We start from the raw sequence: 17,696 nt of genomic DNA on the forward strand, positions 1-17,696 counted from the left end.
CACTTTATTGCTAGATCTGATTTGCTAATATCCTTGCAGAATATAAACAGGACAGCTGTTAGTATGAATTCCTTTTCTTACGTATTTATCTGGACAGGCCTACAAATGGCCTCATAAACTGGAGGTCAGAAAATTCTCTCTACCTCTATTTTTTGAGTTTGTAAAAAAATTGGCTTTAGAATCTTTTCTTCCTTAAATATGTGACATGTTTAATATAGAAGATACATAGTTAGATAGATGTATGCCTTAAACATACCAGTGTATCAAATGGATTTCGAACCCTCTGTTTGGAAAGGCTTGTGGTTTCACATGCTTTAACACATGGCACTGTTACAATTCCTTAATTTCTCCTTGGGTCCATTTCAGTAATTTGCCCTCTTAAGGAACTTGACCATTTCATCTGCCAAGTTCACTGGCATAAATTAATCCATGATATTCTCTTTTTTATTATCTATATATAGGCTATGACCAATGACCCCTACTTTATTCATAATATTGGTATTCTATCCCTCTTAGTGAATATACAAAATAACTTCTAAAGTTCAAATCCTATTAAGAGACTAAGAAAGTTCTATTTAGTCTGTGGTCAATTAAGAGTCAGCTAGGAAAGACATACCATTTTCCTGTCAATAATACCTAACACTTCAGCACAGTGTGAGGCATGCCCTTTCTAAGCCCAGTGTTTGGAGGAATTATTGTGTTCTTCAAATGAACACACATATTTTAAGCCATTAAATAACTGTCTACCTTCTTCTCAAAATACCTGTTACTCAAAAAATATTGTTTGAATAATCTGCTTAAAGGTCAAAATTAGAAATGATAATCACAGAGGTCAAAGGCTGTCAAGAGTGACAGCGGCAAAGGCCCAACAGAAACAAATGATTCTTGGTTTCTCCCTTAGCTGGATTAGAATCTGTATTCCTCTATGGCTAGAGCAGACACACTTCTGGCAGCCACAAACTATGGTTCTGTTAATATCATCACCTAGAGATCGTTTGAATCAGATCCTAAGGAAGATTTTTATGAGACGTGCAATGTAATTGTGCCTACCAGTCTTGATTTTAATCTCCTGAACTCTTGGCTAAGACATCAATGGTACTCTAGGCAGCAAAGACCCGTGATAGTCACAAACAGTAGCAGCTAAAATCGTCACAATCCTGAACTACTTGGGTATCTAAGAACTACAACCTTGTATGAGGCTATCCCTGAGAGCTATTTTTAAACAGCTTCATTTAAAAGCCAACCAGAAAAGCTAGGGTTTTCTGCTAATGCTCAGTAGTAGGAGAAATTTGTCCACTACTTCCACCCATCCATCAATACATTCATACCTGCTTTTTCTTGTCTCTCGGCAAACAGAGCTGCTGAAAGACTAGGTCTAAGTTAAACTTTGCTTCTGAGAAGAACTGCACCCTCCCAGATGCAATCACAGTCAAAGACATCAATTTCTCAAAAGCTCTTAATCCTTAAACATGCTCTCCACTGCTCCCCTTTGAGATGCCTATCAACCCTGATTACATTTCCTTCATTTGGGAGCTGAGTCTCACTCTGCCAGATCCTCTTTGTCAGTGTGCCTTCTCCTTCACATTCACTGTCTTCCAGAAACCCCACTTCTTTTTCAGAATTGCAACTGGACACTGCAATTAGTTTGCATTGTGTTTGCATCGTATTATCCAATGCCGGCCACTCTGAGTCAGCCTAAAAGACCAGACAGATTCAAAGGACAGACTCAGAAGAGCTGCGGGCTGGAGGTAAATGGGGACAGATTTACGGGGAAATTATCTCACTAATGAACACTTCACTGTTGGAGATTTATGCTGTAATGATTTCTGTCCCTCACAATGTGTACTCAGTGTGGATTAAGGTACAGAACCATGTGCATGTGTATGTGTGCATGTGGGTGTGTACATATATTCTACTGTAACCTTTTCTGTTCAAAACAATAGTAAAAACAACTGCTTGCAATTTATCCTAGCAATAATTTCTAAATACAACCTTGTACAAATGAAACCAAATATATTAGTTTTGTAATAAAGCAAGAAACTAGCAGCTGTATGTGCACTAAGCCAAAAAGGAGAATTCTATCACTTTAAAATGTTTAACTTTTGACTAAGGGACAGCCAACATCTTTCAAAAGTACACTAGCTATCACTTAACACCTGTTGGATTTTAAAGTGTGTTTTGTTCTGCTGCCTTGAACCCCTTGGTTCAGCTAGAGGTGTGCACCACCATGTCTGACTCTCTTGACAGTTTTCTGTGTCTGAAAAGATATCACTTCAGCAGATCAGCAACGCGGATATAATGCTTCACTACAAGAACAGAAACTCCAATACAATTTCGATCTTGAAGATTAACTAAATTTATGGCCATTTACAACTTCCTGGAAGGGTCTGTGAATATGACCTTGAGTTCTGCTGTTCTCAAAATTGGGTGATCACAAGCCTGTTCAATAGTTAAAGGTTTGGGGTGAATTCCAGGGTTATCTATTCATTACATTACTAGAAATCTGTAATTCAAAAAGTTACTCAGAAGATCACCCCAACACACCTGACTGAAAATCCTACCAAGGCAAAAGTATCCACTGTAACATATCTATCTGAAGGTCATCCTACCTCTGCTAAGAAGACAAATTTAATTTCTGTTAACTTCTAGTTAGAATAGGCCCATCTACCTAGTTCTACCTTCACAGACATAGAAAATGAATCTATTCTTAGTTCTATATTACAGACTTTGAAATTCCCTTTGGCCTAGCCTATTTAGGTTTCTTTTCCTCCATATACAATAGGGTATGATCCATCCATAAACCTATGGACAAAGATGTATGCCTATGATATATTATTAAGTCACTTTTTTAAAAATAAAGTACAAATATAATTTTTTTAATTAAAAAAGTAAAAACAAATTTCTAATCATGATCCTCTTCATTTCACTAAATCAGAATCCTGGCCATGCACCACAATGGAAAGACCCCTGTAAGAAACTGCTAGCACTTGACTAAGAACACTCTGGGAGATGACGGGCCTCACAGAAGTCTCCAGCACATTGGTGGTTCCTACCTTTGTTTCCATACTGGGTTTCTCTCACTTCAAGGAATAAAGAACAAACTGGAATGTCAAAGAAGAAATCCAGGCCATGAGCTCAGCCCATAACTTTAGCAGTGCTCACCAGAATTTGTTAAGTGTGCACCTGGGACAATTCTAGGCTTTTACTTATTCTGTCTCTATTTTTCTCTGTTTTCAAACTTGTTGAGAAGCATGAGTGTAGGGAATGAATGAATGAAGCAAAAGCAATTTCCTAAAAGCTTTTCAATAAAGACCCACTTAAAACTGGGTGCCCCAGGCACTTCCTTCCCTCACCTCACATACCAATCCCGACCATGTCCAGAAGCCAATATTCAGAGGTCAGAAGAGAAAGTAGGCCTCACTGATCAAGCTCACGCGGATTTCCTCCAATACAGAACCCTGAGAGAGCAGAAGACACTGGTGTATCCAGACACCTGACCTGAAGACACTTTTTAAAGTTCAAGAGCATACTGGTGAAACTATATCCAGAAGAAACTTCCCAGCATACTAAGCCCATCTGCTATGTGATAATCAGCATGTTATTAAGAATGTAAGCCCCTCTAAGCTATCCTAGTGAGGAAGGCAGTGAAAAGAGCCAGAAGCCAAGACACTACGTGCTCACTAGGTTATGACAGAGCATGCCCGGCCCGGCCCACAGCTGCACCAGATGTCCATCCAGGGCTGAGATAAGCAACAGGGCAAAAGGCAGCAAGTAACCCAGCCAGAATCCAAACATACCCAATATCAAACAGAAGGCCGGAGAGCAGCCAGACACTGGGGAAAGTCAATAAAGTCTTTAACATAGCCTTCCTAATAGTAATGGAGTACAGTTTGCTCTGGTCTGTCTAACCGTGTTCTCTTAAATAGGCAAATATTCAGAAATACCACGTTTAAGTTTTAAACTTATTGTTTTAATCCTAACATGAGAATGGAATTTTTTGTATTAACTAGAAAACAAACAAAAAAATTCTATCATGTAAAGTTTTTAAAGCTATAGTACAGTATATTCATTTCTCTTTCAGATTTTTAAAAAATTTATAATGTGTGTGTGAGAGAGAGATGTGGGGTTGCACATGCAATGGTGCACACATGGAGGTGAGAAAACAGCCCTGGAGAATCAGTCTTCTCCTTCCACCATGGCTTACAGGCTTTGAGTTCAGGCTGCCAGGCTTACATAGCAAGAGCCTGTACCCCAGAGACATCTTTCAAGCCCACTTTCAGATGACTTTAAAAGCATAAAATGCTGTCCTCTGTTATTCCATTATTAAAGAAATAAACTATTCTGTCTACTATTCGGTTTGATGAGACTATGGTTTGTAGTTTGACTACTTCAAATTACAAAACTGTTTTCATAAAAATAATCCAAAATGCAGCTTTTGCATGAAGATGTATACAACAATTCATCTCCATGGCCAACTTGACTGGACTTAGAATCACCATGGAAACATACCGCTAGGTATGTTCATGAGGATGTTCCCAGAAAACTGTAATTGAGGAAGACCTGAAGACTGTGAGTATTACCACTCCATGAGCTGGAGTCCTAGAGAGGACACAACTGAGACAGGCTGAGCACCGGCAGCCTTCAGCCTCAGTTCCTGACTGCAGACACAATGTGGCCAGCACCTTCTCTCTCTGCACAGTGCCTTCCCTCCCACGATAGACTATATCCTGGAGAGCTCTAAGCCAAAATAAACCTGTCTTTCCTGAGGCCACTTCATGTCAGGTGCTTTGCCACAGAACCCATAAAGGTAACTTACACGAAGTCTTTCTCCCCCAAAGCTATTCAGAAGGCTATTTATAATAGTTTCACACATTTAATTCCTTAAGGTCGATTAAAAGCAGATAAATACTAGGACAGTCTTTAAATACAGTAACCTTTCATTTAGTACTCTAATCACATCAACCAGAAAGAAAAACAAGTGCCTACCATATGGTCCTTCTGTGGCAGAAAATAGCTGCATTCAATAACAGCATCTGTGCATCTAACAGCCCTAGCCCTGCCCATCCTTAAATCAGCAAGCATATTGTTAATATAATAAGACAAAGCTCTTCATAGTGCAAAGAACAAAAGAGAGTATTACCTTTCTCGTACATTACCTGACCCACAGTTGCTCAAATTAAAACATGAAATCAAAGCACAACAGACTTCAAAATATGTTAAGAGAAATGAATGTTAAGGAACACTAATAATTTATGGAGAAATTTTCTTTGTTGGTGGCTCTTATCTAGTGAAAGATCTTGTTTAACACATTCAATTCCATACTCACATATGATGCCCCAGTGACAGGCGCTTGGGTGATTGCACTATTCTCAGTGCTGGCAGGCTTCACTCTCAGTCCTAAGTCTACATAGAGATGTTTGGCAGAGTGGTATTCTGGCTTTGGATCTATTTATATGGAGGAACACTTAAGATGAAGTAATGGTGCTGTCTTGTACAATAATTAGCTAGAATCAACCCCAGAATAAAGCATATGCCTCTGAAAGCTTGCTCATGTATTGCTTTGAGTATGGGTTTGCTAGAAATCAGAATTTTATAAGACTGGTAACATGTAACTTATTTTTTTTTAAAAAAATCAGTAAATAGCAGTTCAGAATTGAAAAGGATTAAAACTTACTTCTATATTCTCATCAAAATTAACAGCTGTTAAATTTGCCTGCCTATTATATTAAAAACAAAAATATAAAATAAGTATCAGTCATATGATAGACAATCATTTGACTAAAGAAATATTGTTAATATAAACATACTGCTTTTTTTTAAGTGCTAGGTTCAAACTCAGAGCCCCATGCATGCCAGGTAAAGCACTCTAGCTCTCGGCCTATTACCTTTCAATATGCTTTTAGCATCCACCACCCTGATTATCTTTCCACGAGTCTGTTATCAAATCCAGTGGTGCAAATTATTTCCTTCATTTGCACTACATATTGTCCTGGTTACTGTAACTTGGTAACCAACTTCCCAAAGGCAAGAAAGATACAAAGGGAAAAAAAAAGACAAACTCTCGGCTGCAATCCTTAATGAAAATGCAATCCTTAAGGGAAAAGGAAGGGAAGGTAGAGAGTGAGGAGGCTGCCTGAAGAACAAGCACTTCTACTTCATGGCTAACGTACTGTATTTACATATTACACGCCTAAGAACAAACTGCACAACACTGTGCAATTTCTCGTCTCCATCCATCTAAAAAATATATTATGACACAAAGAGCACATGAACAAAACAGTCACACTCTGCACTCAGAACATTTATATTCTATATGCATTATCTGTGTCCCCCCCAAAAAGTAAGATCATCTAAGCATATCCATGGGACACAGGTGAAGCGGAGGGGAGCAGTAGGAGGATCGTGTTCACTCATCTGGGTGGGTGGCAATGCTGCATTCAGAGGGTGGCCTCTGAGCACAAGCCATAGACAGGAGAGCAGGCCTTGAAGAGATGGGGAAGAGCATTGCAAAAGGGGGAACAGCAAGCGGGAGGCTCGAGGTCGCCAGGCTCCATCTCTGTGTGCAGAAGAGCAAAAGTCTGCGAAAGCCAGTACATAATGAGGGGAAGAGTAACAGGAAGTGAGGGCAGGAAGGCAAAGGGGAAAGCCCTGAAGGTCACCAAAAGAACTCTGCCCTTTAATTTTTAAGGAAACGAAAGGCCATTAAAGGAATCTGAGTGAAAGAATGACATGATTTGATTTATAAATGGTCTGCTCTGCTTACAACAGGAAGAAACAGCAGCTCAGCAAGCCAAAAAAAAATCAACCAAGAAATATACATACCATGCATGCACTAAAAGAGCCATTCCAGAGTCAGCAGAGCAGGGCTGCTATTGCCTGTGATGAGCATGCCCACAGGAGCAAATGAGGAAGGTGGGCAGCAGAAGGCAGGGAATCTCTGGCGTGGCTCTGGAGTTGCCTGATTACTCAGTCTCCAAGAGCAGATGGATTCCAAGTGCTCAGTAGGATGTGGGCATCCAAATTCAAATAAAGGGAAGCCAGACGTGGTAGCATCTACCTGTAATCCCAGACTGGGGAGGTGGGGGGGGACGGACGGGGGACAGGAAGATGGTAAAGTCAAGACCATCCTGGCTCTATAGTGAGATCTTGTCTCAAAAACAAAAACAATAGAGAAAAAGAGAAAAGCAGCCTTCCTGGCATGTGCTTGTAATCCCAATAATTGGAAAGTGGAATGAGGAAGATGATAAATCCAAGGTCATTCTCAGCTCCACGTCCAGTTTGAGACTACCCTGGGTCAAAACCATGAAACATAGGAGGAAAAGAGGGCCAAACTGAGTCCTGAGATATATATAGGTAAGAAAGTTGAAAAACTTGAAATTGACAGTGGAGGAAGGAAAGATGAGGTAGAATAATCAAGATAATAACCAGTGTACTAGACTCCCAGGGAACAGTCAATGAAATGTAAAGCCCTTCCAATGTATTCATTCACCTAGTCAACAAACACTGAGCATCTATTACGTGCCAGACACTGTGGAAATAAACATGATCTGTGCTCTTATGGAGGCTGCAGTCCAAAGAAGACAGCAATGGCCAGCGCCGTAAGCACTTGTTCCCAATAAAGTACAGCATGTTTTGGACTAATGCACTAGGGGCAACTAAACGGTCCTGGAGAGTCAGGGCAGACGTCCCTAGGAATCGTGTAAAATAAAAGCCTGAAGGGCTAAGTGGAAACCAGATAAAGGTGGCAATGACGAACCTGTGGGGGGCCAGGCAAGGTGAAAGACACCTGTGAGGACCTGAAGGAAAGGCCTTGCCTGCCCCACGATCCACAAGTTCAATTATAGGAACTACAGAAAGAGGTGAGAAGGAGAAGGGTGGCCTCGACCACTGAAGTCGCTGAAGACTAAGCTCTGGGAGAAGAAAGGGACAGCTGGGCTACTGGAACCTCCTGGAGAAACCAGTTTCTGTGGTTCAGGAGAAAGTGACCCCAGTGGCGGTAGCAATCTAGAGTGGAGCCCTGACAGAACTTTAGAGAAGATAATCAAGACTCACCACCGAGTTTTTAACTGAGACAAGTAAACAGACTAAGAGAGCAAGCAGCAGACAGCAGGCAGGTGACCGGGCTACACCTGCGGAGTTCCCGAAACACTGCTCAGAACTCAACAAAATGGCAACCATAAAATCTGGGATGCGGTTATATACTGGGAATCACTTATATAGAGATTAAAACTACAGGAAAACACGAAGCCTGGGAAAGAAAGCAAAGGATAAAAGACTAGAAACAGACTAACTAGGCCTTAATACAATATGAAATGGGCAAACAGTAAAAGGATCTTATGGAAAAAGGAGGAGGAGGAGGAAAAAAAAGAAAAAACATAAAGAACCCAAGATGGAGCAAGGGAACCTGGGATAAAAACAGAACAAGCACTACTATAAGAGACAGCCAAAGCTCTCTATCATAGTGTTTACACTACTGCATTATCAACAAGCAAATCATTTTCATCAGCCACAAATACATTAGTTACAGGAAAATCTCAGCCAAAGTTTAAAAAATAAAAGCAAGACACAGCGTTTGAAATTAGCAATAACAATTAAGTTTTTAACAATGAACTTGCTAAAATTTCCATTACTATAGAATACTAGGTATTATAAACTAAAAGGTGAAATTGGTGTTTAAAATAGAGGAAAGGGGGGAAAAATCAATGCAACTTTTCAGTCTTCTGGCTAAAAAACAAACTAAACCTTGAAGACTAAAACTAAGTAATTTGAAAATGGAATGATCTTATCACAACATTTAAAGGCGTCTATATAAAACAAAATAGCAAGCCAAACTTACACACACACATACACACCATAGTTCAAGTTGATTAAAACCATTACTAAAAAACTTATCTTTAAAGCCCACCCTGCTGGCTCTTGCCTATAATCCCACTGCTTGGAAAGTTGATGTAAGATTGCTTTGAGTTTGAGACCAGCCAGGGCTACATGGCAGGGCCTATAAGAAGGGAGGGAAGGGGACGCAAAGGGGAAAGGAGAAGGCACAGAGGAAGCTTGTGTACTATGGTATAGAACACTATCTATATGATCCTCACTGTAACACCAAGACACTTTCTGAACTGTCAGAATTCCTTAAGTTATGGGAACTATTGGTTATCTGCTTTTTGGTCTTCCAATATATTCTTGAGGAAGGGTGCCTAAATTAATATACTTATCAACACAAGTGGATTATATTGTTTAATAGGAACATGAAATCTCTGTTTTATGCAAAGCAACTGACCTTATCCACTGAACATGGAACATCATAATTAGATATGGCATGAAAGAAATGCCAATTAAATTACCAAATTGGTTTCTTCTGTCTCACACTGTTAGACATTTTGGTAATTTAACAAACAGCATTACTACCAAGACACATGCATTGTTTCCTGGATAGTTAAGAATATACATCAATTTACTACTCAAACACATTCAGGAATATAGTTGCTGTTTCTCCTTTTTCTTCTTTTTCCTTTTTAATTGGAGAATGATGGTATTACAGAATAGAGTACTGCCAATAAAACTAAAAACAAGTATTAAGTGCAGTGTTCAATGATGAATATTTATCAAACCAAACTATGACAACTCCCTTTCTAGTATTCAGAAATATTCCCAAGCTGTAACCAGCATCTGAGAGAAACCCACACCCAGCTAACTGCAGGCAGTAAAACCACACTTCCCTCACCTCCTACCTGCCGGTTTGAAAATGCTTTCTTGAAGCACAAAGAATCTAAGACTATTCTTAAAAAAACCAAAACAAATTAATTTAATACCAAGTTCAAGTACTCTTTAAATTAGCAAAATACAGACAATGTTGTGTCATTATTCCCAACTAGAAACAATATAGCCACACAACCAAAAAAAAAACCTGCCCAAATGAAAACGAATTTTGCAGCCCTCAAAAATACATATATACATACATGTGTGTATACATATGCATATATACATGTGTATATTTATGTATATACACACACACTGCCACTGTCAATAAAAGCCAGTATGCAACTAACTGAAGTGCATACTGCTTTACAGACAAGTACAAGGTGTGTCTAAATTCTTGGTTTGAGAGCAACCCTTAAACAATAACAACACACACATATGTATATTATCAAATAAACGTTAGTTCTAGAAAACACAATGCAAGAGCATGCTAATTCAAGTGTTCACAAGACAATGACAAATAAGGCTTTAGGACCACAGCATATATCATTATGTAACTACAATGCCCATTAAGCAATCACCAGGTTGTAGGTAGGTCTTCCAAAAGGTGTCATTATGGTTTACTGCGATCAGAGGATTGTGGTGTCAGACTTAATCATGCTTAACCTGCAAGCAGGTGTTTACCTGTTCTAGACGTAAACCTGAGACTGTGCCCAATAAACTGCGTGCTAACACACAGAATGTCCCCTCTGCACAAACTTACTACTCCCACACGAAGTAATCTGTTTGACGCATGCCTTCTGCATGCTTTCTGAACCAAAACTGAACTGACTAAATGCTTAGAAGGAGTCGTGTCCCGAAGACCAAGATGTGGAAACTGGCAATAGAGGCAAAAGAAACAGTGAGCTAGTGAGGAATCACTGGAGATGTTGCTATTGTGACCACTGACATCTCAATAAAGACACAGGCACCTCAAAAATCAGGTGTAAAAAGTAACGAACAAATCACAGAAACCATACAAAATGAAGCACAATAGATCCATCATAGAAATAAACTCCACATACACCAAATCAAATACAAGGAGGATAAAGGCAGGTGAAGACAGGAGGTCATGCAGATGCCATAAATGAATAGATATTTTACAAATTCTGTGCGGCTGGCTGAAAAAACAAACAGGAAAGAAAAGAAGGAGAGAGAGAAAGAAAGAAAGAAAGAAAGAAAGAAAGAAAGAAAGAAAGAAAGAAAGAAAGAAAGAAAGGAAAAATTGTTGAAAAGCTGGCGTCAGTGCTTCCCAGCCAGCTGTTCTCTGAACTTCAGGTCAAGCCACCTGACACCCGGAGCAGCCCTGAGAACTACGGAGCTGTATAAGGTCTCAGAGAGCAGAAATAAAACAAGAGCAAAGCCAGGATTTTCAGGAGCTTGGAATTTCCACACTACAGGCGTTTTCCAGGGCTGAGCTCAAACTGTCGGTGGGAAGACTCGATTCCCACCCAAAGCTGCTATGAGCACCACTAGCAGGCAGGATCCCCCCCCATCAGTCAAAAACATTGGCTTCCAGGTGCAGCAAAGCCCAGCAGCTGCCCTCTCCGCTGGGGCTGTAGCACACACAAGAGTTACATAAAGCAGTCCCCAAGCAGTTCCATCTCCAAACACTGAAGGGAACATGGATGCTGAACCGTCTGTTCTCAGGCTTCTCAGCCTTCGTGGATGGAAGAATGCCCCTGGCCCAAAGGGTAACCAAGATGTGGGCATTTAAAACAGAGACTCGTTCCTGCTAATTAATCACTGAAGTCGCTAGAAACAAAAATAGGCCAGGTTTCACATCCCTCCTGGTCAACTGGGACACTGGCACCAAGCAGCTGAAGGCCCCCAAGAATCCCCCTCGGGAGGCCCAGCGGCAGGCGACCCCACTCTCTTAGGACGCTCACAGACGAGCCACCGCCCAGCTAGCTGGCTTACCTCACAGGCAGAGGCGGCCCCACAGGCCTTGAGTTTGTCACCATCTCCCTCAGGCAGACCAGTCCAATGTGTGGCCATCATTTCATTTCAAACTGTAAAGGGACAAATCCTTTGGAGTCCACATTGAAGAGGAGCCACCACACACCAAAAGGGGGCCAATTCCACAGCAGGTTTCTGAGGCGAAGCAGGGAAGGGACAGGTCCAACAACGAGCGAGATAAGAAAGATTTGCAGGAAGCCCCTTCAAACGCCCTCTTCAAGAGAATTCGCCCTCTTCATTGCTCCAGACAGAGTCCAGGGGCGACAGGTTTCCTTGGCAGGGCGGGTGGACGCCAAGGGCAGAGAGAAGAGGTCTACTTCCAAGCGGTACTACTCGAAGGCAGACAAAAATCCTAGTGGGCTGCTCTGGCGTCGGCTTTCGGGGATCCTTCCTAGAACAGGGAGAAGTTAATGAAGGACGTGAACTTTCCCCAGGCGCCGATCTTTAGCCTTAGCCACAAGTCCAGACCAAGTTCCCCCTCTCCCCGATCCGATGGATTACTCAGTCCACGATGGTGAACCACGCAAAGGAAAGAAACAGTTCTCGCATGCCACAAATTAAAAAGAGAGAGAGAAGCCTGAACACCGGGAAGAGAACGAGAGAGCGAGACCTCAGAACTGCCCTTGTGGCTGTGTCAAGCACACCCGGCTGCTATGAAGCCTTCATGAATTAAAAAAAGAAAATTCCCGGTTCAAGTGTATTTTAATTGCTGCATTTCCTGGGCAGTGTCGAGGCAGTGTGCGCGTTCTGCAGCACCCGGATACCTACTCTTAAGCGAAGTTTGCTCCGCACCGGGTTAGACTCGCAGACGCCCTCCAACTCCCTAACAAACAAACAAAAAGCCAGCTCCGAGCCGGGCGGGCGTGGGCTCGGCGGCGTCTGCGGCGGCCGCCGGGGCCGCGGGTGACTCGGACCGCCCGTGGCAGCCTGCCCTGCGCCCCGGCCCGCGCCCCCGAAGAGGCGGCTGTTTTCCTTGGCCCGCGGCGGGGCTGGGTGGGGAGGCGTGCGGCCGCGGCTGAGACGCGGCGCCGCTCCCGCTCCCGCTCGGGCTGCCGGGCATGCTTCGGGAGAGCCGCGGCCCCGGCAACTCGTAGGTCGGCGCTGCGCCCCCCACCCCCACCCCGATCCCGGCTCGCCCTCCCGGGTGGCCACCTGAGAAAAAGGGAAAAGCGCAAAGCAAACCACCCACCTACCACTATTTCCTCCGCCCCTTCCTGAGGCGGGTCGCCGGCGCGGGCTCCCGGGAAGCGCGGCCCGGGCGCGTGCGGGTAGCGAGGGCTCCGCTCGGCGGCTCGGCCCGCGGCGGGGCGCGCTAGGCCGCGGCTCGGTTAATATTCATGAGGCGCCGCCCCTCCTCCGCGGCCCGCCGGACCCCGGCGCCCGCCGCCCGCCTTTGTGCCCCGGCCTCGTTCGCTCGCTGCTCACACGCGGGCGCGGCCTCCGCGGGCCCGCGCCTGAGCCCCGGGCGGTGAGAGAGACGACCACGCAACGGAGGACGCGGGCGACGGGGGTCCGCTCGCAGGCAGCGCCACAACCTGCCCCGGCCGGCCCCGGGCTCTCGGCGCCGCGGGAGGGCGTGGGGCGGGGCGGTGGCCGCCGGACTCTCCCCTCGCCTGGCCGGGCCGGCCGGGGCCCCCGCTCCCGCGATCGCCGAGCGCGAGACTGTCCCGGCCGGCGGGCACGCGAGCTGCTTCCCGGGGGCGGACTGCTCGCGCCTTCCTTCTGGATCCACCTCCTTCCACCCCACCTCCTTCCCCTCCCCTCCCGGGGGACGCTCGGGGACGAGGAGTTTTCGGTCTGCAGTCACCCGGCCCGGGAAGTCAAGCTGGAGAAGGAAGATGGGCCAGGACAGGGTGGTACTCGCCAGGCCCCCGAAACTTGGACGCTCGCGGTCCCTCTCGTCCCCGCGCCCCGATTCGGGCTCACAACCCCAGATGCTTCCTGAGCGCCGCTCCAAGAGCAGGCACAGCCCTGCAGCTGCCTGCGGGACCGAGGGCCCGGGACCGCGGGGACACAGGTCTTGGGCGCCGGGGGCCCCTTTTCTGCAGCGGGTGGGGCTAGAGGCTACGGGACGTGGGGCTTCCAGATAAGGGAGTGTCCCTGCCCGCCCCACTGCAAGGTAGCTTCCTGCGGTAAGCAGGGACACGGTGGTGGCGGCTACGTGTCGTTCAGATTTTTTGTGGTTGCTTTTTTTTCTTTTTTAGCCAGCGGAGCAGCAGAGCGAATAGGCGCGGCTAGCGGAACCGAGCAGCGGTAGCGGCTGGGCCGTCCCCACAGTCCCCGTCCCAGGGACCCAGCCGGCGGCCGCTGCTCCACACGGCACTCCCGGGCCAGCACTCAGACCCCAACGGCTAGCTCCGCCCTGCTGCGTCTCACAACATCTCCCGCTGCAAACCGCCCAATCCGGGGACGCTGCGAGAGAATGTGAGCCAATCAGAGGCTACCCGTTCGGGCCTTTTGCCCCGCCCCTCAGCCTCCCCTTTCCACCCCCACCCCTTCTTGGGAGGTGGCTCACCAACTCTGATCCTTGAAGGAGCACCTAGCTGCGACCGTAGCACTTGGCGCCTTGTCACCGTAGTCCTCTCTTCCTCTTATGCACACCCCTTCTCCCGGTCTCTGTCCTCTCGGTGATGCTGTTGAGGGACATTTTGATCCTCTTTTTGGCAGAGCACTGCCAGCTTTTGTGTCTGATCATTTGTCACCACCATCCTGAGAGAACAGAACAAAAACAAGACGACACTGTGGGACGTGCTACCTTTTTCTTCTTTGCTGCAATTATCTTCTGAAGACTCCTCCCCGTTCCACACCCACTGCCTAAGGTCCTGTTTCTTTTCCAGGTTTAAAGCATTCTCCGGAACTGGTAAAGGAGAACCTGAACCTTAGTTTATAGTTCCTTACAATGAAAGAATTCACAACCAAACCTTCACACTTAGATAAGGACGGAAATTAACTAGACCATTTTCAGTAACCCTGAGAGGTGCGGGGTCTGACGGCTCCGGACCAGAATAGTTAACCAATAGCCAAGAATGAAAAAGGAAAGACAGGGAGGGAGAGAGGGAAGGAAGGAGGGAGGGAGGAAGAAGATAGAAGAGGAAGCCTTCTCTCAGTAATTTACTCCGGAGCAGCCCAGATCTTCTATAGATCTTCTATAGCAGATCTAGTTCTACCCTGTTATTGGCTAAATCAACAAAACTGAAAAGAAATCCAACGTTTAAGCGGTTTGTCTCTAGTGTGCTTAGAGAATAAGAGGAGATAAAAGTTCACATCCATGCGCATGCCTGGCATAACTGAGGGCCTAACAGAAGAGGCTATCTAGAAGGTTTCGCAGTAGATCTTTACAAAGGTGGGTTTGGGGAAAAGGGTTTCCATTTGGTACTAGAGAATAAAAGGTTAGCCGTGAAAGGAAATAAATTTCATTTTGGAATTATGGGGAAGTAACATACCCTACGAATGCAAAATTTCTGCCAAAGAAAGTAACATGGGAGAACCAAGATTATATCCAGGGGTCTGAGAGAGGAATGACTCAGCAGTTAAGACTTGAGTTAGGCTCCTAGCACCTACACCAACCAACTCTCAGCCGCCTGGAACTCCAGTTCTAGGTACACAAGCCCTCCGGTCTCTGGAGCAACACACACATATACATAATTAAGAAATAAAGTCTTTTTAAAATGTTACATTCTATCTTTATTTTTCATGTAACTTGAGGCAAATTCTTCTTTGTGTGTAAATACCAGAGCTAACGAAGAACAACAGCAGCCAACATCTCTTTAGCCCTATCCCCTGTTGGTGCTGCTCTGAGAGCTTCATGTCGATCATAAGGAGACTGTTATGTCGGAGGCAGGACTCAAACCCAGAGTCTGGTTCCAGAATTCGCTCTTTTTTATATAGCTCTATACTCCCTCAAACAGCCTTTACGACGATAATAACCATATTAGCTAACATTTAGCATACTATGTGCTAATTTTTGTGGTCTGTAAGTACCAATTTAATCCTATTCCTTGGACGGCCAGGTATGATCATGATGTCCCCAAAACGTGGGAATGCTTTTCATAACTTTATGAGTTACATCATGTGTGGCTTGTGTATGTCAGACTTATTGGATTGAGAAGACTATGTGGCTAGGATTTGAGAAACATGTCTCTGGACCACTACTAGAATCTGTGAGTATAAATAACAGTATTTTTCATATTTTGTTGAGTTGAGAACATCAGGTGAAATCACAGCTGTAAAGGGACATTATGTTGGCTATTAAACTCTTAAAGTATGCTGGGCGGTGGGAGCTCATAACTTTAATCCCAGCACTTGGAAGGAAGAGGCAGGTGGATCTCTGTGAGTTTGAGGTCAGCCTGGTCTACAGAGCTAGTTCCAGGACAGCCAGGGCTGTTCAGAGAAATCCCGTCTCAAAAAAAAAAAAAAATTACCACATCGTTGCGTATTAACTATTAAACCACGAAGCTACTGTGAAGCAAGACTTTGTCTTGTGTCCTCAACGGGACTTCACTCTTTCAGTGACCCTTACTAAGAACACATTAGCCAGTTCAGAGTTATGTCCGTTCCTGTCTGAAGATGTGAGCGATAGTAATCTCAGAATAAGTGATTCTGCTCCCATTTAGCTTCCTTCTGTATAAGGAAAGGGCATGGGCACCCTTGGCTCATTCAGAAAGCAGCAGCCCACAGCCAGTCCCTCACTAGGCTCCACCGGCTAACAGAGTAAATAAGGGGTTCAGGATGCCACCCTGGAATTCTCTGCTGCCCGTATAGGTGTTTGAACTCATTAACACCTCCACCAGAGGGAGGGCAAGGGAAGGAAAATGAGCCAAACTTCAATCATGTGGCACCTGTTAAATGCTCTCCTGACAGAGTGAGTTAACCGATGTTGGGGGTCACTATAACTGAGGACACTGAAACAAAACATCTCCTGGATGTCATGGTTGATATCTGGACCCTTGTTGATAGCTTTGCTCTCTTGAAAGACCCATCTTTTCCTGCCTGCAGCATGTCTAACGTGTGATTTCCTATCGTCGAACTTGAAAGAGTTTCATAAATTACTATGTTAACTACTAGAAGGTCAACTCATAAACTATAATTCTTGCAGTGCAAGTAAGTTTTTTTTTAAGATGGCAACTATATCCTCAAAATGTAAGTTTTGGCTATGTGGATGGCATAATAATACTGTTTGGTGAACCATTATCAAGGAAAAATGTCAAAGCCAGAAATAGAACCACAGTGTTCTGGCCTGGTCTGGTCTGAGGTCATTCTGTGACAATCTATGGATGATTTCAACTCTGAATACAGAAGCTGCCAAGTCTAAGAGCACAAGTGTTTGCCAGAGAATTCCACAAGTGAAATTTGTAATTCAGTATGAAGCACTTGCAAAATTATGTGTCTGAGATATTTGAGACCAAATGCCATCAGATGAGCAACTTCCCTTCAGTGAGGAAACACTGTGAGCTTTATTTCTTATTCACATACCTTCAGAAAGGAACTGATACCTACCAACATTTCTTTGAAATGACACCTTCATGTTGAATAGCTAGAGATATCTCCCCTCACTCACAAGGCATTTAACTGTTGTATTCAAGAGATAGGAGTGATTCTCCAAGGCAAGGAAGTCCTAGGGTCCTCCATCACATCCAACCCTTCCAAACAAATACTGTAAATTATTTACTAATTTAATGTTCTACATTTGCTAGATACATTATTTCTTATTCATACTGTAGATGATCTAGGTTTTACCATTAATTTCTGAACGTGAAGATAATCTTTAGTTTCTTATATACAGTGACTAGCAAACTGTTGAATACTAATTTTGAATAATTTCTTTGCTCTCAGCTTATTTTTTTCCCTAATCCTGTAATAGAATACTAGTATTCATTTTGAGACTTTAATTCACATCTTTAGTCTACACAAATCGGTACTCAATTACTCAACAAATAAATAATCAAGGTGATATTGTTATGATTGTTATTATTTGTGGTTCTAAAGTTTGAACCCATGACCTC

General features: G+C 44.2%; 1 protein-coding gene across 1 annotated transcript; it reads right to left on the bottom strand.

The window, feature by feature from the left end:
• Positions 1-11,948: 11,948 nt before the first annotated feature.
• Positions 11,949-16,120, bottom strand: LOC142849084 (uncharacterized). The gene is made up of 4 exons (XM_075971190.1): positions 16,116-16,120; positions 14,296-14,403; positions 12,884-13,889; positions 11,949-12,085 (listed from the first exon to the last, which is right to left on the bottom strand). Exons 1-3 carry the CDS (start codon positions 16,118-16,120, stop codon positions 13,007-13,009), a joined length of 996 nt encoding a protein of 331 aa, XP_075827305.1. The 3' UTR covers positions 11,949-12,085; positions 12,884-13,006.
• Positions 16,121-17,696: the final 1,576 nt, after the last annotated feature.

The sequence above is a fragment of the Microtus pennsylvanicus genome, chromosome 4 (assembly GCF_037038515.1).
Source record: "Microtus pennsylvanicus isolate mMicPen1 chromosome 4, mMicPen1.hap1, whole genome shotgun sequence".
Taxonomy (NCBI): Eukaryota; Metazoa; Chordata; class Mammalia; order Rodentia; family Cricetidae; genus Microtus; species Microtus pennsylvanicus.